The 25,925-nt window shown below is 39.6% G+C and overlaps 1 protein-coding gene across 3 annotated transcripts in view; it reads left to right on the top strand.

Moving 5' to 3' along the window:
- The window catches only part of LOC149319011 (cilia- and flagella-associated protein 99-like), a 78,738-nt gene that overhangs the window by 35,240 nt on the left and 17,573 nt on the right, over positions 1 to 25,925 (top strand). For all 3 annotated transcript variants that reach the window (XM_089510923.1, XM_089510925.1, XM_089510924.1), the window contains 6 exons: positions 4,573 to 4,741; positions 6,049 to 6,129; positions 12,717 to 12,785; positions 15,927 to 15,986; positions 18,655 to 18,743; positions 22,975 to 23,179. In XM_089510923.1, coding sequence (XP_089367049.1) covers positions 4,573 to 4,741; positions 6,049 to 6,129; positions 12,717 to 12,785; positions 15,927 to 15,986; positions 18,655 to 18,743; positions 22,975 to 23,179 — 673 coding nt within the window. The remainder of the gene's footprint in view (positions 1 to 4,572; positions 4,742 to 6,048; positions 6,130 to 12,716; positions 12,786 to 15,926; positions 15,987 to 18,654; positions 18,744 to 22,974; positions 23,180 to 25,925) is intronic.

Raw genomic sequence — 25,925 nt, 5'->3', positions numbered from 1 at the left:
ATTTAGATGGGTGAATGTTCTCCTCTACTGCAGCCATTGTGCTGCATATTAATTACCTGTATGTCATGGTTCCAGTATATTGTATGTGAAAAAGGCATCCTCATTCTTTGACTGTTTCTGTGAGATTAAGATGGGGCAAACTTAACATCAAACCAAGTTAGTTATGTTTCAACACATCCTGCCATGTGGCAGATTGTGACATGAAGGCCATGGCAAGAGTGCTGGAAATATAGAATCATAGAACCATAGTATTGGAAGAGACCTCAAAGGCCATCCAATCCAATCCCATGACATGACTGTTCCTACAGCATTACTAAAAACTCAAATACTAGAATTTAAGATCTTCCTTTGATGGGGAAAACCTACTTAGCACAAAACCCCACAACACATTGAGGGAATACAGAAAATACATATTATAGCTCATAGCATGGGCAACCATTTTCTCATTTTCTAGATCTTAGAATTGACGCCCTTCCAGCCATCAGACATCCCAATCCCTAGGCAGTCAACTCATTTGTCACCTTCCTTGTGAATAGAATCATAGAATCAGAATCGTAGAGCTGGAAGAGACCACAAGGGCCATCCAGTCCAACCCCCCCTGCCATGCAGGAAATCTCAATCAAAGCATCCCCGGCAGATGGCCATCCAGCCTCTGCTTAAAGACCTCCAAGGAAGGAGACTCCACTACACTCCGAAGGAGTCAAATAATTGATTTGTAGTATCATCTTCAGGGTTTAGGGGGGTTCTCATTGTAAGCCAACTGTCACCTCCAACCTTGTGTTTCACTGACGACCTCTTCCTTTTCAGTAACTTCAAGTTTTCAAATTCTTACTTTGGGTGCTTAATTGGCATAAGCTTGTTTACTACTTTTCTTCCAACTGTTGTTCTACTATGCTCCCCTTTCTGTCTCTGAAACTTGCAATCCTGTTCCATCTTTAAATGGAGAAATCAGATCTATTCCACTATGTGAAGAAACCCCCAGTGTCTACTCAGAGTTCCCTATAATGTATTTCATGTTTCCTTAAAAGGGTGGCGGATTCTGCCCACTCTTAAAGCCCTAGGATATGAACTGCTTGATTACACCTAGACAATTCTATGTTGGCTCTTACAATTCTAAAATATCTCTCCATTGACAGGGAAATTGCTTTATCTCTATAGATCTGAAGGATGCCTATTTTCATATATCAATTGACAGGACCATTGACACTATCTTCATTTTGCCTTTGGCCTTTTCAGTTCCACATTCTACCATTTGAGTTGGCCATGGCAACAGAAGTGTTTATCCAACCTTTCTTCAAAGTATCTAGCTGAAACTATAGCTCCCAAAGTGGAAAACACTCTTGCCTAGCAAGCAATGCTTCCAAAAGTCCGAAAACCACCGCTGCCACCATGTGGTGATCCCTGGAGCAATTAGCCCTGTGCGTGGCTCTTACTCCCAGGGAGTCCCTTTAACACTTCCCTTCTAGGATCTCCTAGGTCTCTATTCCCACTCCCTGCTGAGCGGAATGAGACCCCTTGAGGTCCTATCTCGCTGCCACCACTCAGTGAATTTTCCAAACAACCTACGTTTCCCCCAAGCACACACTGAGACTTGCTAGGGATCTCTAGAGTCCTTCCTTGCTAGCTTACAGCAACCAGTAAACTGAGCTTAAGACGCGTGTATAGGAGCAGAGAGAGACAGCAGATACTTTTAAAGAAAGATATTTATTTTAAAGAAATAGATTAGGATAAAAGGACATCACGCATGCAAAGCCTTCTTGCCTTGCAGGTATAGAAAGCATAGTTACAAAGAGTTCATTTCAGGCAAGCTATTAGATAACATAATAAAAGCCTAGACACACTAACTAACACATTTCCTAGCTACTCACACAGTGATGGGATTTGCAGTTCATGTTGAGTTCTCAGATGCAAGGAGTTGGCCCTCATGGCCTAGCTCCACTTGCATCACTTTTGCCTGCCTCCGTGCAAGCACCAGCTGGTTTCTCCAAACAGACACAATGATGGAGAACAAAGGAAAGCATGGTCCTACAGGGTATTTAAAGTCCTCTCCTGGAACCTTCTTGAAAAGGCCGCTCTGGCAGTGCTGATTGGCCAGGTGAGCCTTACGTCAGCTATGATGTAGCTGCTCATTAGCATGTGATGTCAGCTCTCATTAGCATGTACCTCCCCCCAGATTAACCCTTTGTAGTTCAGGGGAAGTCCCCAAATGACTGGAGGGCCCAGTCATTACAGTGGTGGTGGCAGCTATCCATCCTCAGGCATTTAGGATTTAATAGTTTGTACTTTTGCAAACAGGATGTGGTTAAGACACTAACTCTGACAATTGCAAGATTAGCAGATTGGTAGTTCGAGGCCCAAGCATTGTGTGATGGAGTGAACTCCTGTCACTAGTCTCAGCTTCTGCCAACCTAGCAGTTTGAAAGCATGTAAAAAGCCCCACCTTGAATACTGTGTCCAGTTCTGGGCACCACAATTAAAAAAGGACATTGAGAAACTGGAGCGTGTCCAAAGGAGAGCGACTAAAATGGTGAAAGGTCTGGAAACCATGCCCTATGAGGAACGACTTAGGGAGCTGGGGATGTTTAGCCTGGAGAAGAGAAGGCTAAGAGGTGATATGATAGCCCTGTTTAAATATTTGAAGGGATGTCATATTGAGGATGGAGCAAGCTTGTTTTCTGCTGCTCCAGAGACTAGGACCCGGAGCAATGGATGCAAGCTGCAGGAAAAAAGATTCCACCTCAACATTAGGAGGAACTTCCTGACAGTAAGGGCTGTTCAACAGTGGAACAAACTCCCTCGAAGTGTAGTGGAGTCTCCTTCCTTAGAGGTCTTCAAACAGAGGCTGGATGGCCATCTGTTGGGGATGCTTTGATTGTGATTTCCTGCATGGCAGGGGGTTGGACTGGATGGCCCTTGTGGTCTCTTCCAACTCTACGATTCTATGATTCTATGATTCTATAAAAGTGTAAGTAGATAAATAGGTACCACTTTGGTGGGCAGGTAACAGTGTTCTGTGCAGCCATGCTGGCCACATGATCACTGAGTCGTCTTTGGCAATGCTGGCTCTTCAGCTTAGTAATGGAGATGAACATTGCTCCCTAGAGTCAGACATAACTTGACAACTGTGTCAAAGGGGAAACCTTTACTTTTACCTTTATTTTTGCAAAAAGGTTTATCCTTTTTCATTCATTTTGGTTTCTGCTTCTCTCTTGTGTTTTTTGGAATGATTATGTACGAGATAAAACTTTTCATTTCTGGCATTTTAAAAAAATAATTATAATATAAATTTGCAGCAATACATTGTATTTGTACATAAGTATATACACAAGTATATGTATAGTCGCCCCTCCAAACTTGCAGGGGATTCATTCTGGACACAGACATACCCCAGTAGTTAGGAGACTTGCAGATAAGCAAGCCCCATTGAAATGAATGGGGTGCGTTCCTGTGTGTGAGCATAGGGCACGCACCGCAGGAGTGTGCCCTATTCACCTCAATGGCGGGCTGTCCCTCTGCAGATCATAAAGTCTGCAAATTTCAAGTCCATGGACTTGGAGGGGTGACTGTATAAGTATTTAAACTAATAAAATCCATGTTAATTCTGCATCCAGTATGATTTTTTTGTTAAAGAAGGTATGTCCAGGAACATACCTATTTCAATAACTGAAGTATGACTGTAGAATTAAACTTTTTACAGTTAACACTAGAAGAAAACAAATCCTGTACAATATATTTACTAATATCAACTAAAGTTAACAGGAACTTGTACCATTTAGATTATTTATCCATTTTTGGTCTTGACTGGCAGTAACACTTAGAAGTTTTAGGCGAAGGTATTTCTCTGTCTGCTGCTTGAGTATTTTTACTTGAAATCCCAGGGTTTAATATATATCTATGCAAAGTGTACATTCTGCTGCTGAAATATGTACTCTCTCCTGCACATACGTTTAGAAAACCTTGTGAAATAGAAAGAAGGGCAGGGAACCTCAAGCTTCTCTTGGAGTTCAAGTCGCATTGGAACTAGCTAGCATGATAGAAGTTGCAGTCTAAAGATTTCTGAGTGAGCAAATATAAACTGTATACTCTAACATAGAATAGATCATAGAATCCTAGATTTGGAAGAGACCACAATGGCCATCCAGTCCTACCCCCTATCATGCAGGAACTCTCAATGAAAGCATACTTGACAGATGGCCATCCAGCCTCTACTTGAAGACCTCCAAGGAGGGAGGCTCCACCGTACTCCGAGGGAGTGTGTTCCACTGTTGAATAGCCCTTATTGTCAGAATGTTCCTCCTACTGTTAAGGTGGAGGGTGATAGAGTCCCTATGTTGAGAGAAAGGCGGGATATAAGAAAATAAAATAAATAAGATAAAATAACATAAACTGTAAAATTTAATGGTACTTGTCTGCTGCTTGACTTGCATTGGCAATAAGAATTGTGTTTTCCTATATATCCCTATATGCAGCTCCTTCCCTCCCCAATGTATTGACATTGATGAGCAGGGTACATTTGTTGAAACTGCATGGAAATGAAATGAAAATAATATTATATATTGTTTTTGCTTGAAGATTGCAGCCAAAGGTACAACAACTAATTGATCAGCTTGATGATAAATTTGGTAAATACATTACTACAACTTCAAAGATAACTGAACCAAAGGAATTTAACTTGACAGTACCTCATCCACGGCCTATCCTGATTCCTGAGTTAATTCTGCAGCAAGAGAAAACAAAACCTGTAAGTATTGGGTTTTTTTTAAAGATTGGTTTTCCCTCCCCCCTTCACCATTCCCTTCTCCTTTTGTGTCGTGTCTTTTTAGATTGTAAGCCTGAGGGCAGGGAACCGTCTATTATCCCCTCTGTTGTAAGCCACCCGGATTCCCAGTGATTGGGCGGCATATAAATAAATCCTATTATTATTTATTATTATTATATAATAATTTTTTATTAAACATTTATAAAAACATATACAACAGAACAGTAACACACATCCTGAATTTACACAAATCTGCCCATCTTCCCCGCATGTTGTGTCCAACACTTTGTCCTTTGTCCAGAAACTAAATCAGAGATAGTATGGAATATCTGAAATATGGATTTGTATCAGCAGAAAATAACCAGCAGCAACCAATGTGCCTATTGTGTGAAAAAGTATTTTCAGAAGAAGCCATGAAATCTTTGAGGTTTCTTGTACCTTTGAAGAAAATACATTCTGATAAAGCAAACAAAACTTAGCATACGGTATTTTCACTCATTTCAAGAAAACTTTCAGAAACAGAAACCCATTGAAAATGTGTTTGCTAAAGTTTCACAGCAATCTAGTGATTGTTTGCAAGCATCATATAACATCTCACTGCGGATTGCTAAATCTGGTAACCCTCATATATTTGGAAATAAGTTCTCAGTAAGAACTCTGTTCAAGGAAGAATAGATGAAATGGCAGAAAACACTGAAGGCATATTATACCACATGCTAAAGACAGCACAATTTGGTTTGCAATTTAATGAGTATATTCTGTCAAAACAATTAATCTTTGTTTTTGTTTATGTTGTGCTTTTTAGTTGGGCCAACAAAGTTACCACTTTTTTGTTGATTTTGGTTTTTATTGTATTTTACTGCATAGCTAACATGGCTACCCCTGAATATGTTTCCTGTAAGAACCAAGGCCACTCTAAATTTTCTGTGACTTGGTCCAAGTTTATTAGGTATGTGAATGAAAATTCCAATTTTCTCTCTTCTTCCTCTTCACAGGTTAAATTTTGAAAGATATTGTGTTACAATTGTCATGTCACCTGGAGACTTCTTAGCTGTATTGGATCTGAGATGCATTGTTTTCTGGTTATGTTTGTTTCTGTAAAATCTTTTTAAAACCTAATTTAAAAAATATTTTTGCATCACTCTTGCTTGACCAGAGTGTTGCACTCATGGGAAATAACTGAAATATATACCCTTGATGTCCTTCCTTTTAAAATATATATATATATATATATATATATATATATATATATATATAAACTTTTAATTATTCTATTGCTTGTGTTTTAGATTCCTGTAAACACTTATAAGCCTCCTAAACTGAGGCAGAAACTAGAACAAATCAAGTTGGAGAATCGTCGTAAAGCAGAGGCGAGTTCAGTGTGATCTTATTGTAATCCATTTGTTATGGCATAATTGCTGGAATCTACTTATATTTGATGAATTTTGAAAAATAATAGTTTCCTTCTCAGTCTGCCAAATCTCTGTGGTGACATGCACTCTTTAGATGTAGCCTCATTTTCTTTTCTTCCCTTTGCTCTCCTTTTCTTTCTGTTTTTTTTTCCCATTTGTTTGTTTTTTGCCTGGTAAAAGGAAGCCAAGATACCAAGCAAACTATGTTTCATCCAGGCTTCATAAGAATTCTCAAAAAATGAAATGGAGAGTAGATGACTAGAACATGACTAGAACATGACTAATCCTCAACTGAAGCATAGTTCATTTGGTGGGATTTCCTGCCATAAAATGTAGTGGTGGACAACAGCTTTTATACAGCTTTTAAAAACTTATGAGACAAATTTATCATGAGACAAATGATAAATTTATAGGTGACTATATATTGAACTCCTTCCTAGTTTAGAGACTTTTAAAATTTTGTTGACAGTTTAATAACAGTCACTGTTCTTTGTATGTTTTTAACCACACACATTTTTAATTTGTATTTTTTTTTGTTATTTTCTGTTTTATAAGCCATCTTGAATGCCAGCTTTGGAAAAAGTTGGGGCATAAATAAAGTGATGGGTGGATGAGATGCTAATTGCTGGAAAAAAATTATTGCCTGTATATCATGCTTTATTGGCTTTCTAGAGGAATCTGTGAAAAACAGTATGATAAACTGTATCTACCTTAATTCTGATTTAGCAGACGTGAATAAATTTTTTTTGAAGTATTTTGACACAAATATATCTATTTCTTTATTGCTATGCTACATGCCAAGCCCTAAGCATGTGTCTAGTATTTTCACTGCTGTGCCAGATTGGACATCCCATGTTGCTTGCTTGCAAACTTGCTCATTTTAATCCAAACTTGGAAACCACTAGGGTTTAATATAACAAGTTTAAAATAAATGGAGATATGAAGAAGATGTGATAGCAAGCAAAAATCATTTTTTTCAAAAAGAAGTATTTTGTTTTCTTGTTAAAAATTATTTGAAAGTATTAGCAAATATGTAAAAATGGTTCATGAGGTAAGTGTACAAAGTTTATGCAAGGAAGACTTTTACATTATAAAAGAAAATTCCCTAGCAAAAAGTCAGAACTCAGGGTATAAATGGACACCCGTTTTTAGGATTAATAATTATTTTAAAATCATAGAATCATAGAATCATAGAGTTGGAAGAGACCAAAAGGGCCATCCAGTCCAACCCTCTGCCATGCAGGAACTCTAATTCAAAGCGTCCCTGACAGATGGCATCCAGCCTCTGTTTAAAGACCTCCAAAGAAAGAGACTCCACTACACTCTGAGGGAGTGTGTTCCACTGTCGAACAGCCCTTACTGTCAGGAAGTTCCTCCTAATGTTGAGGTGGAATCTCTTTTCCTGGAGCTTGCATCCATCGTTTCGTGTCCTGTTCTCTGGAGCAGCAGTAAACAAGCTTGCTCCCTCCTCAATATGACATCCCTTCAAATATTTAAACAGGGCTATTATATCACCTCTTAACCATCTTTTCTCCAGGCTAAACATCCCCAGCTCCCTAAGTCGTTCCTCATAGGACATGGTTTCCAGACCCTTTACCATTTTAGTCACCCTCCTTTGGACATGCTCCAGTTTCTCAATGTCCTTTCTGAATTGTGGTGCCCAGGACTGGAAACAATATTCCAGATGGGGCCTGACCAAAGCAGAATATAGTGGCACTATTACTTATCTTGATCTAGACACTATACTTTTATTGATGGAGCCTAAAACTGCATTGGCCTTTTTAGCTGCCGCATCACACTGTTGACTCATGTTCAACTTGTGGTCTACTTGGACTCCTAGATCCCTTTCACATGTAGTTTCATTCAGCCAGGTGTCCCCCATCCTATATCTGTGCATTTTATTTTTCCGTCCTAAGTGCAGTACCTTACTTTTCTCCCAGTTGAATTTCATTTTGTTAGCTTTGGCCCAGCTTTCTAGTCTATTCAGGTCATTTTGAATTTTGATCCTGTCCTCTGGAGTATTAGCTATTCCTCCTAATTTGGTGTCATCTGCAAAATTGATGAGTTTACCCCCAATTCTGTCATCCAAGTCATTGATAAAGTTATTGAATAACACTGGCCCCAGGATAGGGCCCTGTGGGACCCCACTGGTCACTTCTCTCCAGGATGAAAAGGAGCCATTGTTGAGCACCCTTTGGCTTTGGTCAGTCAACCAATTACAAATCCATGTAACAGATACTTTGTCTAACCCACATTTTACAAGCTTGTTTGCAAGAATGCCATGGGGAACCTTGTAAAAGGTCTTACTGAAATCAAGATATACTATATCCACAGCATTCCCTTCATCTTCCAAGTTGGTAATTTTATCAAAGAAAGAGATCAGATTTATCTGGCATGACTTGTTTCTCTGAAACACATGTTGACTTTTTGTGATTATGGCATTGCCTTCTAGATGTTCACAGACTCTCTGTTTAATGATCTGCTCTAGAATCTTTCCTGGTATAGATGTCAGACTAACTGGACGATAATTGTTGGGATCCTCTCCCCCCCCCCCCCATTTTTGAAGATGGGGACAACATTTGCCCTTCTCCAGTCTGCTAGGACTTCGCCTGTTCTCCAGGAGTTCTCAAACATTATTGCCAATAGCTCCAATATTACATTTGCCAGTTCTTTTAATACCCTTGGATGTTGTTCATGTGGTCCTGGAGACTTAAATTCATTTAGATTAACAAGGTATTCCTCTTTAGTTATTCTGTACTGAAATTCCCCTAATGTGTCCTCTGCTCCATTATCCTCAGGTTGAGCACCCTTTTCTGAAGGCAAAGAAGGTGTTGAGTAATTCTGCCTTTTCTCTGTCCCCTGTTAGTATTTTGCCATCTTCTCCACGCAGTGGTCCTACCATTTCCTTCTTCTTCCTTTTGCTGCAGGCATATCCAAAAAGCCCTTTTTATTGTTTTTAACCTCTCTAGCAAGCCTGACTTCATGCTGCGCTTTAGCTTTTTTGACTTCATCTCTACATATGCTTGCTATTTCTATGAATTCCTCTTTGGTGATTTCCCCCTTTTTCCATTTCTTATATATGTTCTGTTTAAAACTTAGCTCAGTTGAAAGTTCCATCCTGGTTTCTTTAGGCAGCTCCCATTTTTCTTCCTCATTGTGCCTTCAGTATCTCCCTTTTGACAAACTCCCATCCATCTTGAACTCCCTTCTCTTTTAGTATTCCTGACTATGGGATCACCTCCAGTATCACCTAAGTTTACTACAATCCACTCTCCTAAAGTCTAGAATGCGTGTCTGACTATGCCTTGCTTCTCCTTTCCACTCTATAACCAACTCCAGGAGAACATGGTCACTTCCACCTAATGATCCCACCATTTGCACCCCATTAACCAAGTCATCCTTGTTGGTTAGGATCAGATCTAAAATAGCTGATCTCCTTGTTGCCTCTTCCACCTTTTGGACAATGAAATTCTCTTCCAGGCAAGTGAGGAATTTGCTAGACCTTGAATTCCAGCAAATATCAGGATAGTTGAAGTCACTACTACATCTCTCCTTTCTGAGTGTGTTGTCATCTGCTCTAGAAAGTCGTCATCCAGTTCCTCCATGTGATTGTAGTAGACTCCCACCATAACATCCTTGTTGTTTCCCTCCCCTTTAATTTTTATCCAGACGCTCTCCACCTGGCTGCCAGTATTGATGTCCTGGATCTCTTCACTGGTGTAAATATCTCTGACATAGTGGTATTCCTCCTCCTTTCCTGTTTGGCCTTATTTCTCTTAAAAAGGTTATACCCCTCTATTTCTACTTTCCAATTATGAGACTCATCCCACCAGGTTTTAGTGATGCCTATTATATCATATTTGCTTTGTTGTACTTGGAGTTCGTGTTCATCTTGCTTATTTCCCATGCTCTGTGCATTAGTGTAGAGACCTCGCAGACCATGGGTCCCCTTTACTTGCTGCCTGTGCAATTTTTTTTTGCCTCCCACTGGTGGGTCCTTGCACTATTTGTCGTGTTTCCTCTACGTCAATTTGACTATTTTCTCCAGCCCTTTTGCCTTCCTTAATATTGTCTCCCTCCCCCACAAAACTCAGTTTAAAGCCCTTCTGATCAAATTCTTGAGATTATTGGCAAAAACATTTCTTCCAACTGGCATGATATGCAACCCGTCTGTTGCAAGAAGTCCCGCCTCATGGAACCGCAGCCCATGATAGAAGAATCCAAATCGTTCTCGGCGGTACCATCTGCAGAGCTATTTTCCTCTCCCTTCCTGGACCATACTCTCCAACTGGCAAAAGAGACAAGATGATAGCTTCCTATCAAGTGCCTCGTAATCCCTTTTGATGTTCTGAAGGCTGTGTCTTGCAGTATCATTGGTTCTCACATGGACCAAATGAAAAGGGTATTGGTCAGTAGGCTTGACCAGTCTTGTCAGCCTCTCTGTCACATCACGGATCTTTGCCCTGGGGAGAGTAAGAAGCAAGAAGAAGATAGGGAAAAATTGATATTTCTCCAGAAGATGCAGAACCATACTCTGTATGCTCATGATGTCCCCCACAACTAGGGAAGGATGTCACTCCCATTAAGCCAGTTTGCAAAAAGCTCTATCACTGCTAAGGGAGAGAACAGCAGCAGGCAAGCACCATCATGCCTTGGTCCCAATGACTGGTGACAGGCCTCCCTCCATTCCTACTGGCTTTGCTATGGCTTCTGAATGTCAGAACAGCAGATATCTTATTCTGGACTTAATCCACTACCCCACTGCCATCCCCTTTTTGTTGTGTTTCATGTCTTTTTAGATTGTGAGTCTGAGGGCATGGAACTATCAAATTAACAATTGTAAGATGCTTGTGTAAAGAGCCATGTACAGTAATGGCACTAAATAAATAAATGGGACACCCTTCATTCCTAGACCCATGAAGGAAGTATGGTTTAGGAAGACTCCATGGAACACACCAGAATTCTTTGAACTGAATTTGCTATTCCCATTTTTCCTCTTACTGTACTTTTCCCACTTTTCTTTAATTGTTAGGGAGATAGAACTGACACTGTGACCTGTCACTTGGAACATCATTTGTGGAAAACATGTTGCATTCTTCATTGCCTTAGATACTGAGCTGGCTGTTCCTATCCCCCCAGTTGCCCAAGTTTCCCACACTGCATTTGGTATTATTAATCATTGAACCTTTTCCCAGCTGAGAAAGGATCCTCCAAGAGTCCTTCCTGTGGAACCCAAGAGGATGCAATCTGCCATTTTGCCATGCCAGTTAGGATACTATATGCCCTAGATCATTCTTGTGTTATAGCTCCAGAGCATTCTAGTACTATAGCAAAATTGGTCTGGTACATACCTCTCTCTAAGTCTGGGCTACAGGCGCCCAGTTTCCCTCTGGAGGGATGCCGCGGCAGCCAAACCGCGTGGCATCCCTCCAGACCAAAGAGAACCCAGAAAAACCAGGTTCTTTTTGGCGCGCAGGGACAACGTCATCATTGTGCCACTGGCGCACTGTGATGTGTCCACGGCGCAAACGTGACACCCGGAGGTGTGGATGCGGCACTGCACTTGCGTCATGCATGTTACAGTACCTTAGATTGAACATAAAATATTGAGCACTTCTTGCCTTCCTAAATGTGAAAGTACTTTTTGGTTACCAGGGCTTTCTAGACCTGCAAAAGTTTCCTTGCTAGAGTCACTCAGCAACTATCAAGGTGGAATCTAAAAAGTTAGAATGACCCCTAGACCCTCTCACCGTTAAAATGATTACATCAATAACATTGCATTATTATCATTGCATTACAGTAATTCATTAACTTATTATTTGCTTATTGTACTACAGATCTCAGAGAATTTTGCCTTGTATATGGGAGGTTGGAGGAGTTATTGTCTGTTTTACTTTTAAATAAGGACCCTGAGATGCTCAGAACAATGCAGGATATTGATTTTTCTTGTTGCAATCACTTATAACACAGAAGCAAAATTATGCAGCAGAATATATGGCTGGCTTCTGGGCACATTTGTGTTGTGTCTAGAGTGCTACATTAGTAACAATCATATCCTTGGAATGGGAAACTACATTTGCACAACTTTGAGAACAAGTGTGCTATTCAGTTAGCCTTGTTGCTATTCAATTATATACTATAGTTATCTCAACATATTTGAGTGAAAGTCTTTATGGAGTGAAAATGGCACCACAATATCCGTTGGCTTGCAGGAGCACTGAAGTGTGTAGAAGTACAGAAAATTAGGAATAATGCTAAGGTATCAATACAGATGGGGGCTGAGTTTGCACAATGAACACGGGATACTGAGGGACTGGAAGGGGGGGGGACAGAAAATTGGGGAGGGGCTAGGAGAGTAAAATTGGTTGTGTGGAATTCTGAAAAGGAGCACTTTACATTGTAACATTTTATACAGGTATCATGTTTCACTTGCACTCCAGTTTTTTTTTTTTTTTTTTTTTTTTTTTTTTTGAATAGTTGTCTCTTTTATGTATCCAACAAAAAAACAAGTTGAACATGTACTAAAACCATTGTATTAACTTTAGGAACTGCTGTTGGAAGCAAATATTAACCAGTTCAATTGTGCAGCAACAAAGAATGATCATAAAAGCCCAGTAAGTAAATGAATGAATGATCCAAGGCATCATGCAATCATAAATGGTGTGAGTGCAAAACAACTGTATCTTGATTTAGAACTTCTGAAGCAACCATTTTGGTGACATTTCTGTGTTGAGAGCATAATCTCAAGTAGGAGTGCTTTTGTACTAGTTTTTAAACATCACAGCTGATATAAAATATAGCACAATACTGCCATGCTATACATGGTACTCAGAAGTAAAACCTCTTGTATTCAATAGAATTATTCCCAAGAAAGTGTGTATGTGATTGCAGATTTAATGTGTGATTTTAGAAATAAGAATTCCTTAATTCATAATTCCAGTACACAAATCAGGTGCCTTAGGAAGCTCATTTTAACCTCAGTGTCAAGCAGTACCAACCTATCATATTGGATTGTTGTATTAACAAAATAATATACATGATGTATACAACCAACTCCAAGCAATCTTGCATACCTGTAACGGTATTTCTTTGAGTGGTCATCTGCGAATACATACAAATCCCACCCGTCCTCCCCTCAGTGTCCTGCTCTTGATTGGCTCATAATCATGTCGCTTACGTGGTGTAAATTTTGGAACTGGGGAAAGAGCGGGAACACAGGGGGCTTATAAGGGATGGACGGAGCTACCGCCAAAAAGTTGCAAAGTTAACTTTGCCCAGTGATTCCAGAAGTTTTCTTAGCAGCACTGCGCAGGCGCAGTACAACCCATTTGTATGTATTCGCAGATGACCACTCAAAGAAATACCGTTACAGGTATGTAATCTGTCCATACCCAACCTTTTCCAGGCAAGCATTCTCTGAAGATGCCAGCCACAGATGCTGGTGAAATGTCAGGAATAAACTCTTCTAGAACATGTCCACATAGCCCGAAAAACCCACAAAAAATTATGGATGCTGGCCATGAAAGCCATCCAACGTCACTTCCTAATTTTTAGTCTCTTGATTACTGACTTTCTTCTAATCTCTCTTAATAAAGTTTCCAATGTCAATATAAACAACACCGGTGACAGAAAGCAACCCAGTCTCATTCCTTTTTGAATATTACATTGCTTAGTAAAGCTCTCCATGAATTGAAATTCTTGCAAACTGATTACTATTAATTGTTTTTATCCAAGTAATAAAAGTTAGGTCCAAAATCCATCTTTCCCAAAACTGCTATTAAAAAGTCTAAACTCAAATTATCAAATGCTTTTTCCACATCCAAAAAATTAAAGCTGCCTGTTTTTCATTATGTTTATTTAACATTTCATTAAAATCCAGAACATATGTTATGTCTCAATTGCTATTTTGGTAAAAATCCACTTGGATCCTCATGTATACATTCCTGAAGTATCTCTTTAGTTCTAGAAACTAAAATTGAAGTAAATGTTTTGTAGTCATTATTCAGTTATTCAAAAATTGGTCTGTAATTTTTAACTTCACTTTCTTCCCTTCCATCTATTTGCTTGCTTGCAAGATTCCAGAATTTCTTTCCTTTCAAAATTAAATTAAAGATCTTCTTTACATAGAGCACTTTTTCAGACTTCTTATAATAGCCAGCAGAAAAACCATCCTGACCAGGATCTATTCCAGTTTTTGCTATTTTAATTGTTGCCGAGACTGTTTCTAAAACAATTGTCTCATTTAATTGAGGTTGTTTGGGATTCAGTTAAATATATATATAATTCTTGTTTTTCTAAATGTTTATCAATAATTTTCTTTGAAATTTGATCCTTGTTGAATAAATCTGAAAAGTATTGACATTTTTATGTATCTTTACAGTTGTCAGGTACAGCTTGTCTAAAGACCTTCTTTCATTAAAAAAAAAAAAAACCAAACAGATTCTAGACTCTCGGTCAAAGAATCCCTCCCTCATCTGATAATCTCCCAAGTCATTTCATTCTTCACCTATCTTAATTCCCAAGTTTTGATTAAATAAATAAATAAGACTTTGACAGCTTCTCCTGATTTATTTTTGATATCTTTGTCTGATTTCCTGTCTAAAGAATAAACTACTCCATTAAAGTCTCCCAATAAAACAAAAATGTGTTCAAATAGAGTTTCCACCAATATCTGTAGCAGTTTCTTTTAAAAAAAAAGGAATCTATTTTCTGAAAGATCATATATTGCAACCACTAAGATTTTTTTCTCCCTGAAACTGAATTTGTAGTCCCCATAACATCCAGATGAATAAGAAAATATAGCTTCAGAAAAACACTCATTTTCTAGTCTCTGAGCTGAGGCTTTCAATTTCTTGGTCCTTTCTTCCAGATACTGGACCTTCTGAGTGAATATTATTGTATCTAATGATAAGGCCACGAAGGGTGTCCTTTCAGTCCCTGTTTCAGTTCTTTTATATCTTTCTCCATCCTAGACATCTGATTTTCCAAGTTAAACTTTTTTTGCATGTTTTAATTGTTAAAAGCAGATGAGCAAGGTGGGGTGATATACTTGGGTGTTATGAAGTGTACTTAGACAAGGGACTGTGTCATTTGGTGAGAAAAGCATTGGGAGTTGTATACTTCCCTGTGGGCCTTCTACTTTGTTTGGTAGGTTTTGTGGGTAACCACTGTAGCTGTAGTTAAACGATAATGACTGGAAGGATAAGGACCATCCTTATCTTGCTGTCACCATTTTTTAACCTCACTACATTCATTCCAGTTAATATTTTAATTAAGGGCTCACTATTTACAGATCTAGCATGCTTCTGTTATTACTTTAGTTTTAATTATATCCGTTTAACTCCAGAATATTGTTGTAACATCATACAATCTATTTTGATATAACAATGGGTATTACAGAAACATTACAATGTAACATCATACAGTCTATTTTGACATTACAGTGGGTCCTTGGTATCTGCTCAGGTTTGGTTCCAAGATACCAAAATCCAGGGATGTTCAAGTCCCATTATATACAATGGCATAGTAAAATGGTGTCCCTTATATAAAACAGCAAAATCAGTGTTTGCTATTTGCAATTTATATATTTTTGGAATATCTTCAAGCAGTGGATAGTGGAATCAGTCAATGAAGAATCTATGGATCTGGAGGGCCAACTGTATTTTGTATACCCTATCTGCCTTGGATGTCTATTTTTAATTTTTAATAAAATAATTTGTAGAGTAAGACTGCAATAATTATTGTATGATGTTTAGATTGCAAGTGAAATTCGAAATTATTCAGAGAAATTTCAAGCTCAGAAAATCCAAGGAAAGGTGAGTTTGTTTTCCTATTTTATTTGTATGCCAATTGGCAACTTGCAAGACTTGTGAATTTGCATTTGGTAACTATCTGTATGAATGTTGTTGAATTTGAAAGGGTACCAGTCTCTAAGAAAGAATATAATTCCTTTGAAATTTTATATAAAATAATTCCTGAAATAGTTTTCAGATAATTATCAAATAAGGCACATTGTGTGTTTCTGCTCTGTGCTTATAGTACAGTATAAGTGGCTTTTTTGATATCTGAAAAATCTTTTCAGACAATTTTCAGGTATCATATCAAGCTGTGAAACATCTAGAATTTGCTGAATTCTACCAGTAAGAGTTGTGATTATTTTATGCAAACCCCCTCCAAAAAAACAACAACCCATTTTTAATTCCTCATAATGTTCAATAGTGAAATAAGTGAGGTAATAAGTATGACCCACTTGTTTTGTGCAGTTTACACTGGAAAATACTGAGATAAAATTGTATATTTCATAATTCCTACTGTGAAAATGTGCCAAATAAACTTTCCACCATATAAGTGGCCTCTTTTTCTTAGTTTGAGAGCAAATTTAAAGCCATTTCTTTGGAGACTTCATTCTCAAAAAGAGGGCACTCCACCACCAAATCTATTCCTGCCTAAGGGTGAGAAATTGGTTTTGCTACCATTCTCTCTGTTTAGCCAATTTATCTATCATGATCAGCCTAATTATCTTCACTTTGTATTTTTTTTATTTGCTCACTTGTTCTTTATCCACTGATAAAAGAAAAAAAGGCCAATTGCCTCAACAAAATTTGTTCACCCTAGACAGTGAAGAATAAGAACACATGCTCAGTGCAGCTCTGACCGCATTTTTATGGATGTGTATCAGCATACCACATCAGTCATTCTCCTTCCCCTTTCCCATTAGTATGCCCAAATATAAATTGATGTATTTGTGGCAGATGTGTAAAATAATTATTTCCTTAACTTTATTTTCATACCAGTTAGCTTAGCTTTTTTCTTAAATGGAGAAAGACACCTTAAATGAGATAATTTAGGGGTGGGACAGACTGCCCAAAAAGGGTCTAGTTTCCTCCGGAGCGAAGCGGGTTCCTTTTCCGCCGTGCCAGTTACATCCGAGTGCGCCAATGGAGCACTCGTGATGTAAATGGCACAGTGCAATGTGCAGATGCTATGTGTACATTATGTCATAATGGCAGCACCCATGTACATGGGGCATCAACATTATGCTGCCGTCCGTACATGCTAGAATTAGGGACCGTGAGGTTGCTGCGGGTTAGGGACCTAGCACGGCGCTTTAGCCTCATATGTACTGCACCTTAGTAAAGAAGATTCTATTTGAGAGCCTTTTCTTTTTGAAATATTGCTGTAGAACTATAGCAGGGGTGGGCAAATTTGAGGGGACCAGGGGCCAATTTTTGCCTTTCCCTGGATCTCATCAGATTTCCCACTCCCTGACTTCACACATCCATGTGGAAAAAATCCAGGGTTGTTAGCTTAAAAATTAGCAGTTGCAACCCCGATGTCTTGGAATGGTACAGTTGGCTATTTAAAAGCTATTTCTTGATCTGAAATACCTTTTGTATTTCCTTCTAGTGTTTCAAAGACTAATTCGGGGTGCAAATCAGACATGGGGCCAGTGAAATAGCCTTTGAATTGTCAATAAGGACCATTTGAGGCTTAAAGAGTGTGATTGCCCATTTTATGCTGATTTTTTGGGGGGCGGGGGGGTTCCATTTCACCCACTTACTTGATTTGATATATTAGATTTTATCACTCACTGGCAGGTTACAGACCGCCGCTTTGCGGCGGTCTGCCGCCACCTGCTCCGTGCGGGAGCTGTAGCAGCCACACCGTGCGGCTTCCGTGCGGAGCAAAAAAGGAGCTCCAAAATGGAGCTCCTTCTTGCGGCGCCTCTATGACGTCGCGAGGCGCCGCTGGTGCATTCGCGACATCATAGGCGCCGCGACACGTCTGGACGCTATGCGTCCAATACGTAAACATGGCGGCCCCCATGTGGAAGGGGCGCCGCCATGTTGTACGTATGGAATACGTACTAGGGTTAGTGGGGTGCGGAAACACCGCCCCTTCCTAACCCTAATACATATTCCATACGTATTTTTTGGTGGTCTGTAACCCGCCACTGTGTCTGAACCTAAATAGATTAGAACTGGCTATAAAACCAGACCACCTACAAATTCATTTATTGTGGAATTAAATATATATATTTAATGATATATACATGGAGCCTTTTCAAAATGTAAACAAACTAATTCTTTTAGAGCAGGAACAGATGAAGTGCAGGTCATTCACTTCCACACAAAGAAAAATAATCAGTGAAAAAATATGGGGAGTCAATATTTTGAACAATGGTCAGATGATATGCCAGGGTCCAGGGAGGGCACAATTAGCCCCTGGATCCATTGAAACTGTCCCCCAATGCATTAGAAATGATTAACCCTTTAAATACTTGAGGGACCTTGGAACAATCTTTTTAAAATATACTCGCTGATAAGCAGTACAATACTATAAACATGTTGATTAAAACTTTGAGCACAAATAATCTTTCATATATTTAACTTATTCTGATAGATTTAACCTTCAAAAATTATTCATCAATTTTTTAAAAAAATTCTGCCTTATCAAATATTTATGCATTCAATTTCCTGATAGGTTGATAATATACCAGTTAAATTAAATTCCACTGCCATCTTAAGAGAAGGTGTTCTTTATCAACGAAAAGTGGAACAAGAGCTCAACAGGTACATATTGTTTGTCTGCTTGTTTTTGTTTTTTTTAGTTAACCCCATGATGTCAAGATCAAATTAAGGAGAATTAAGATACAATCCAATCAACCAATTACATATTTAAAAAATTCTTTTTGAATTGTGGTGCCCAGAGGATTGCAAAATGCTAACAGGGGACAGAGAAAAGGCAGAATTACTTAACACCTTTTTTGCTTCAGTCTTCTCAGAAAAACCTGAGGATAATGGAGCAGAGAACAGAATAGGGGAATTTCAGCACAGAATAAGTAAGGAGATAGTACAAGAATACCTTGTTAATCTAAATGAATATAAGTCTCCAGGACCAGGTGAACTACTGTATTTTCCGGTGTATAAGACAACTGGGTGTATAAGACGACCCCCGACTTTTCCAGTTAAAATATAGAGTTTGAGATATACTTGCCATATAAGACTACCCCTCTTCCAACGCACACCAAATAAAAATTTAAAAAACATCAGATTTGATTTCAATATGGTAATTTTAATTCAAATGCTTATGACATGCAGGTACTTAGCAGGAAAACGTTGTATACAAAGCCTGCTTGGATTGGTTAGCTCTCCCTGCCTGCCCAGCCCTCCCTGTCTCCAAGACTATCAGAGCAGTAGCACAAACACGGCTATTTTTTCCATACCCTGGGCATCCCAGACACCTGCAGCTTGCTCCACCCTTCACTTACACCTTCCTGGTGAGACGCCCCCTCACCTCATCATCGGGACTGCGTTAAGTCACTTTTTTCCATGAATCCTGGTGAGTGGATTTTCTCTTGCTGGTTTCATACAGTCGCCGCATTCGGTGAGGATGCGGCCACGGCCGTTATTGAGCTCCCTACACCATATGTGGTGACCACAGATTCTCCAGTCCAGCTTGGAAGTTTCATCACCTGCCCTATAAGATGACACCTGGCGTATAAGACAACCCCCGACTTTTGAGAGGATTTTCCTGGGTTAAAAAGTAGTCTTATAAGGCAGAAAATACAGTACATCCAGGGATATTAAAAGAAGTGGCAAATATAATATCGGAACCATTGGCAATAATTTTTGAGAACTCCTGGAGAACAGGAGAAGTCCCAGCAGACTGAAGGAGGGCAAACATTATTCCCATCTTCAAAAAAGGGAATAAAAGGGGATTCCAACAATTATCGTCCAGTTAGTCTGACATCAATACCAGGAAAGATTCTGGAGCAGATCATTAAACAGAGAGTCTGCGAACATCTAGAAAGCAATTCCATAATCACAAAAAGTCAACATAGATTTCAGAGAAACAAGTCATGCCAGATTAATCTGATCTCTTTTTGATAAAATTATCAGCTTGATAGATGAAGGGAATGCCGCAGATATAGTATATCTTGATTTCAGTAAGGCCTTTGTTTGTATGACATTCTTGCAAACAAACTTGTAAAATGTGGGCTAGGCAAGGTAACTGTTACATGGATTTGGAATTGGTTGACTGGCTGTACCCAAAGAGTGCTCAACAGTGGCTCCTTTTCATCCTGGAGAGAAGTGACCAGTGGGGTCCCACAGGGCTCTGTCCTGGGCCCAGTGCTATTCAACATCTTCATCAATGACCTGGATGACAGAATTGGGGGCATACTAATCAAATTTGCAGATGACACCAAATTAGGAGGAGTAGCTAATTCCCCAGAGGACAGGATCAAAATTCAGAATGACCTGAGTAGACTAGAAAGCTTGGCCAAAGCTAACAAGATGAATTTCAACACTTCAGCACTTAGGGCGGAAGAATGAAATACATAGATATAGTATGGGGGACACCTGGCTGAACAAGACTACATGTGAAAGGGATCTAGGAGTCCAGGTAGACCACAAGTTGAACATGAGTCAACAGTGCAATGTGGCAGCTAAAAAGGCCAATGTGATTTTAGGCTGCATCAATAGAAGTATAGTGTCTAGATCAAGGGAAGTAATAGTACCACTCTGTTCTGTTTGGTCAGGCCCCAGTTTTGGGTACCACAATTCAAAAAGGACATTGAGAAACTGGAGTGTGTCCAAAGGAGGATGACTAAAATGGTGAAGGGTCTGGAAACCATGCCCTATGAGGAACAACTTTAGGAGCTGGGGATGTTTAGCCTGGAGAAGAGAAGGTGACGAGGTGATATGATAGCCCTGTTTAAATACTTGAAGGGATGTCATACTGATGAGGGAGCAAGCTTGTTTTCTGCTGTTCCAGAGAACAGGACCCGGAACAATGGATGCAAACTGCAGGAAAAGAGATTCCACCTCAACATTAGGAGGAACTTCCTGACAGTAAGGGCTGTTCAACAGTGGAACTCACTTCCATGGAGAGTGGTGGAGTCTCCCTCCTTGGAGGTCTTTAAACAAAGGCTGGATGGCCATCTGTCAGAGATGCTTTGAGTAAGAGTTCCTGCATAGCAGGGGGTTGGACTGGATGGCTCTTGTAGTCTCTTCCAACTCTATGATTCTATGGCGGGATACAGACAGGCAAAAAGGGGTGTATTCATGACGTCATGAAGGTAGAGCCTTCAGACGGGCCTTACCTGAATGCCGCCATGAACACGCCCCCCGCACGCCCCAAGCGGGAAGAGGCGGCATTAAAAAGGTGCTGCTTTTCTCCGCTTCTTTTCCGTTTGATGCGCAGCTGCGCAGCTCCGTCTGTAAGCTGCTGCACCGGTACGCCAGAATTGCTACGCCGCTAATTTAAGTTGCCCATTTAAAAGCTCCGTGTCTGCTGCGTCGCATAATGAGTCGGGGTCCTGGAACATGCGCAGTTTGCAGTCAGGCTTTAATTGCAGCGTCAGCTGCCATGCAGGTGTGGAAGCTGCAGCACAGCTGCAGCGCATTTTAAGACTCGTAACCCTAACCCTAACCCTAACCCTAGAGCAACATGTACGCATGCGCTGCTTGGAAAGTTTGGACTTTAAAGTGAGCCCCTACACACATTCCTGTGCCATTTTCACCTAACAATAAAAACCCCTAAAACTGTAAATATTTACATATGTACAAGGGAGGTGATGGGGGATGGCAGGGGGACAGCGGTGGCAGCAGCGACAGCTGTGGCTGTGCATTGCAGATTCAGCAGGAGCGCGGGGACCAAAGGAGAGGAGGCATCCATGATGCTGGTGACACTGGCAAAGTGCAAGCGGGCAAGGATGCCAACACCAGCTGATCACCAGCTGGCAGGAGACCACCATTGTTCTTGGGCAGAGCGGGGAAAAAAGTTTTAAAGGGGCTTGGGCACTTTAAATGTGCCCATAGGCTTTCTGCCGCCGCTGCTTAGCGCTGCAGCTGCGCAGCTGCGCATCCGCCAGCCGGCAAAGGAAAAAAAAAGCCCCGTTTTTGGCCGCCCGTGAGGAAGCTGCCTCTCTCTTTGCAGCGTCCTCCGAGGTGGTGGTTTGGAAACTGCGGGTCAGAAACGGCCCCAGGTGAGGCGTCTTCACTGCCCCCCATGTGGAAGCCCCATCTCCTGAGCCACGCCCCCGGGGTGGGCGGTCTGGAGGCTCCGTATTCAGCAGAATACACCTCCAAGACGTCTTCCCCTGCCCGTTTGTATCCCACCTATGATTCCAGGTGGGGCCTGACTAAAGCAGAATATAATGGCACTCTCACTTTCCTTGATCTATTTAGTTTATTAGACTATGTTGTATGATTTCTGTGCACAGTGTGCACAGACACACCCTCCTCAGTTTCATTTTTTCTAAACAAAATAGCTCACTGTGCAGTGGCCCGGTTTTTTAGAAAAAGATCTCTCCAACTCCTTCATGATTTTACTTCAATTTTCTGTCCTCAGTCCTCTTTTCATCTATATTTCCATCTTTTATGAGATGAAGTAAGTAAAAGCTTTATTATTATCTGCTTTCTAATAAACCCTGATGTGGCATTTGCCTTTTCACTGCTACTGAACACTGAGATGATACTTTCAGCAAATTTTGCATCATAGCCATATGTATCTACCCAAGGTTTTAGATCCTATTTAAGCTCCCATTATTGTACATGTTAGAAGTGAAAGTTCCCTCTCCCTTCCACTTATACAGTATTAATTTTTAATATTAAAGATTCAAAGTTAGTACTTAATATCAAGTTCCCTTGCATCTCAGGGCTAGGGAAAGGACAGGAGGAGGACAAGGTGATACTGATAGCCCTATTTTAGTTCTAATTGTGCTATTAAAATTATATTTGCTTTTGTACTGACATTGCACAGCAACATAGCAATTATTTCCTTTTCTTTTCCATATAGAATTGAACATCTTCTGCGAGGAGCTAGAGATCCATCTGAATTTCTGGAATGGCAAAAGCAAATGTGTGGGAAAGATTTGGACCAGCAGCTGATAGAAGAAGAATGTAGGAGGCTGCAAGGAAAACTAAGCTATGAGGAAGCTATTCTAGCACGTCAGAATTGTATTCGGGAAAACCAGAAAAAGGCTGAGCAGAAGAGGGAAAAGGTACTCTATTAGATTACAGTTCAGTTTTTATATGGTCATGACCTCTATGGGTAGATGAAAACAAAAAACAAACAGCTTCATTTATATACCGCTTCATACTGAACTAACAGTGTACAACTGTAAGCTAGGTGCCCCCAACAATCTGGGTATTCATTTTAGCGACCTTGGAAGAATGCAAGCCTCAGTCAAGCTGGAGCCCTTTTGCTTGCATCCTTATGGTTTTGAGTGAGTGGCTGCAGTACATGTATTTAACCACTGCGCCACCAGTGGTCAAGTTTGATAGCAATACAGAAATTATAAAGATCAAAGTTGGTACTTAAATAGCAGAGAAATTCCTTGGGCATGCAAGAAAAACCTCGACTGGAATCTTGTCTAGTATTTATGATGTTGTAAACTGGACTTATGATATCATAAATGTTGTGGTTCATATTCATGGTCATTACACAATTTCAATGACCAAAAGAGCCCTCCAAAAACCCTATCTTATAATTTATTTATTTATTTTATTTGTATGGTACCTTTTTTCTAGAGTGGGACCAAAGGCAGCACCCCAAAAGAGCCATTTAAAAAAAAATCCTGCACAATAAAAATTTAAAAACAATTAAAATCATAACATAAAACAATATTTTAAAAGGCTTTAGAAACAGTATTGATAGAAGAGACCGATAAGACATAGATATTGCCAACTATCCTGATCAGAAAGATGGGCAGAATATATTTTAGAAGTGAACTATTCCTTTTGAGAAGGAAGGGGTTTCCAGTCACAGAGAGTATAAAGACTTTAGACCCAAATGGAACAGATTAAAGTTCCAATTTAAGAGTTGAGGACAGCAGCAGGCAAAAAGAGGAGCTAGGAGTGAGAAAGGTTTAATCTGACTGGGAGGAAATACCAGTGGTAGAAGAATGCATCTTTTAAGTCATGTTTGGAACTTAACAACAACAGACAAATGGTTCTTGAGGTAACTTCAATTTAATATAATAATAATAATAATAATAATAATAATAATAATAATAATAATAATAATTTTATCCTGCCCCTCTGTTCAATGCAATGCAATCGAGGTGGCTTACAACATTAAAATATACATTCCATAACATAACCCCTAGTCCCACCCCTCCATATTCAGTTCTTAAAAAGATCAAAGGGAGATATTTTCCTTCTCCAGTTCCAAAAATACTTGAATAGCTGAAGTTGTGCATCCTCTGGTTCCTTTATTGTTTCCTTTTCCATATCTCTTTCCAAAAGTAATTTGTATAATTTTGCTGTGATGTGATTATTACTTAAATACAAAATCTTATCCAGTTTGGTATTCATAAATTTTATACCTTCCAATTTTAAATCCATCTTCATACTCTCATACTTGACAGCTAATCCCTTCCATATGAAATTCTTATTTTGACTTGAGCCAGTGTGTATTATTTTCTTCCAATAAGATATCTTTATATAACAATAATTTTGCTTGACCCATCATATCACTTTTGATAAATGCTTAATGAAGCAAAATCCATCCTGGAATTTTTTGGTAAAACTTGCTCTTGTATTTTATCCGGACCTTTAGCAAAGCATTTCTGATCAAATGATTATCAGAGTCTCTATTTCACCCTAATTACCTGTGATACCACAAGTAAGCATGCCAGCCATATCTCATACCTGCGCCTTCGATCTGAAGAGGTTTTTATATGTTTTTATTAATGTTTTTGGCTTTTAGTTGGTTATGTCCTCCATTTTTCTTGAACATTCTACAATGGTGCCCATGGTGCGTGGTAGGACTCAGGACATTAGGGCCTCGAACGTACTTTCTGCCCCAGGGCCCCTAAAGGCCTAGCTACGGGCCTGATTTGCTGATTGTCTATACATGTGTTAGACTCATAGAGTGAGAAACAGTTCAATGATAGATGATTTCATGACTTAATGATAGACTGGTTAAATAACTAAGGAGGATGACTATTATAAGGAGACAGTATAAACAACAGTGGGATATTGGGAGATTGATCATATTGTGAATATTGGTACAGCTACTGCAATTAGCATAAATGTATCAGATGTAGGATAGACTGGGACCCTGGGAAAGGAAGACGAAGGCCTGGGAGCAGGCGGGGTTGATAGCCCATGAAAATGTTTATGAAACACAGCCAGATCACTGTGAGACGTAAGACATGTCTGGAACCCTGGCTGACCATCTGGAGATAGGGATACTGTAAACAATGTATAATGGTTCTGTGAGAATGGAATGTGTTGATTAAAGCTTGTAACCCAAACAATATGATGGTGAGAAACTGTTGAGACTATCATCCAAGGCCTCTTAAAAATAACCTTCCATATTCACAATTCTTACGTATCAGACGTAATTGCAAAACACTGGAAGGATACGAAAGAGAATCGAACATTACAAGCCTCCAGTTTTTGGAGAAAGGGTATCCCTTTAATGTCATTAAAGAGGCATATGACAAAGTACATAGGATAGACCGAAAGAAACTTCTGTTTGAGTCCAAACCCAAAAAAGGTACCCGACAGAGTGGTTATACCACTTACTTTCAATACACAGAGAGTGAAAGAAAGTATCATGAAACATTGGCACCTTCTGGAAAACATACCAGGATATAAAAACAAACCGATGTTTGCCTATAAATGTACTCAAAACATCAAGAACATATAGTACGGGCAGACTCTGGCTTTCCAGTCATACAAAAGAGTTTGACTGTCAAGGGACATCATATCTGTGGACATTGTTCAGTATGTATACAT

This window comes from Sceloporus occidentalis, unplaced genomic scaffold (genome assembly GCF_023333645.1).
Source record: "Sceloporus occidentalis isolate IW3139 unplaced genomic scaffold, rSceOcc1.0.p SCAF_2, whole genome shotgun sequence".
In the NCBI taxonomy this organism is placed as follows: Eukaryota; Metazoa; Chordata; class Lepidosauria; order Squamata; family Phrynosomatidae; genus Sceloporus; species Sceloporus occidentalis.
Note: the sequence above shows the minus strand (reverse complement) of the source record. Positions and strands in the feature narration are given on the sequence as shown.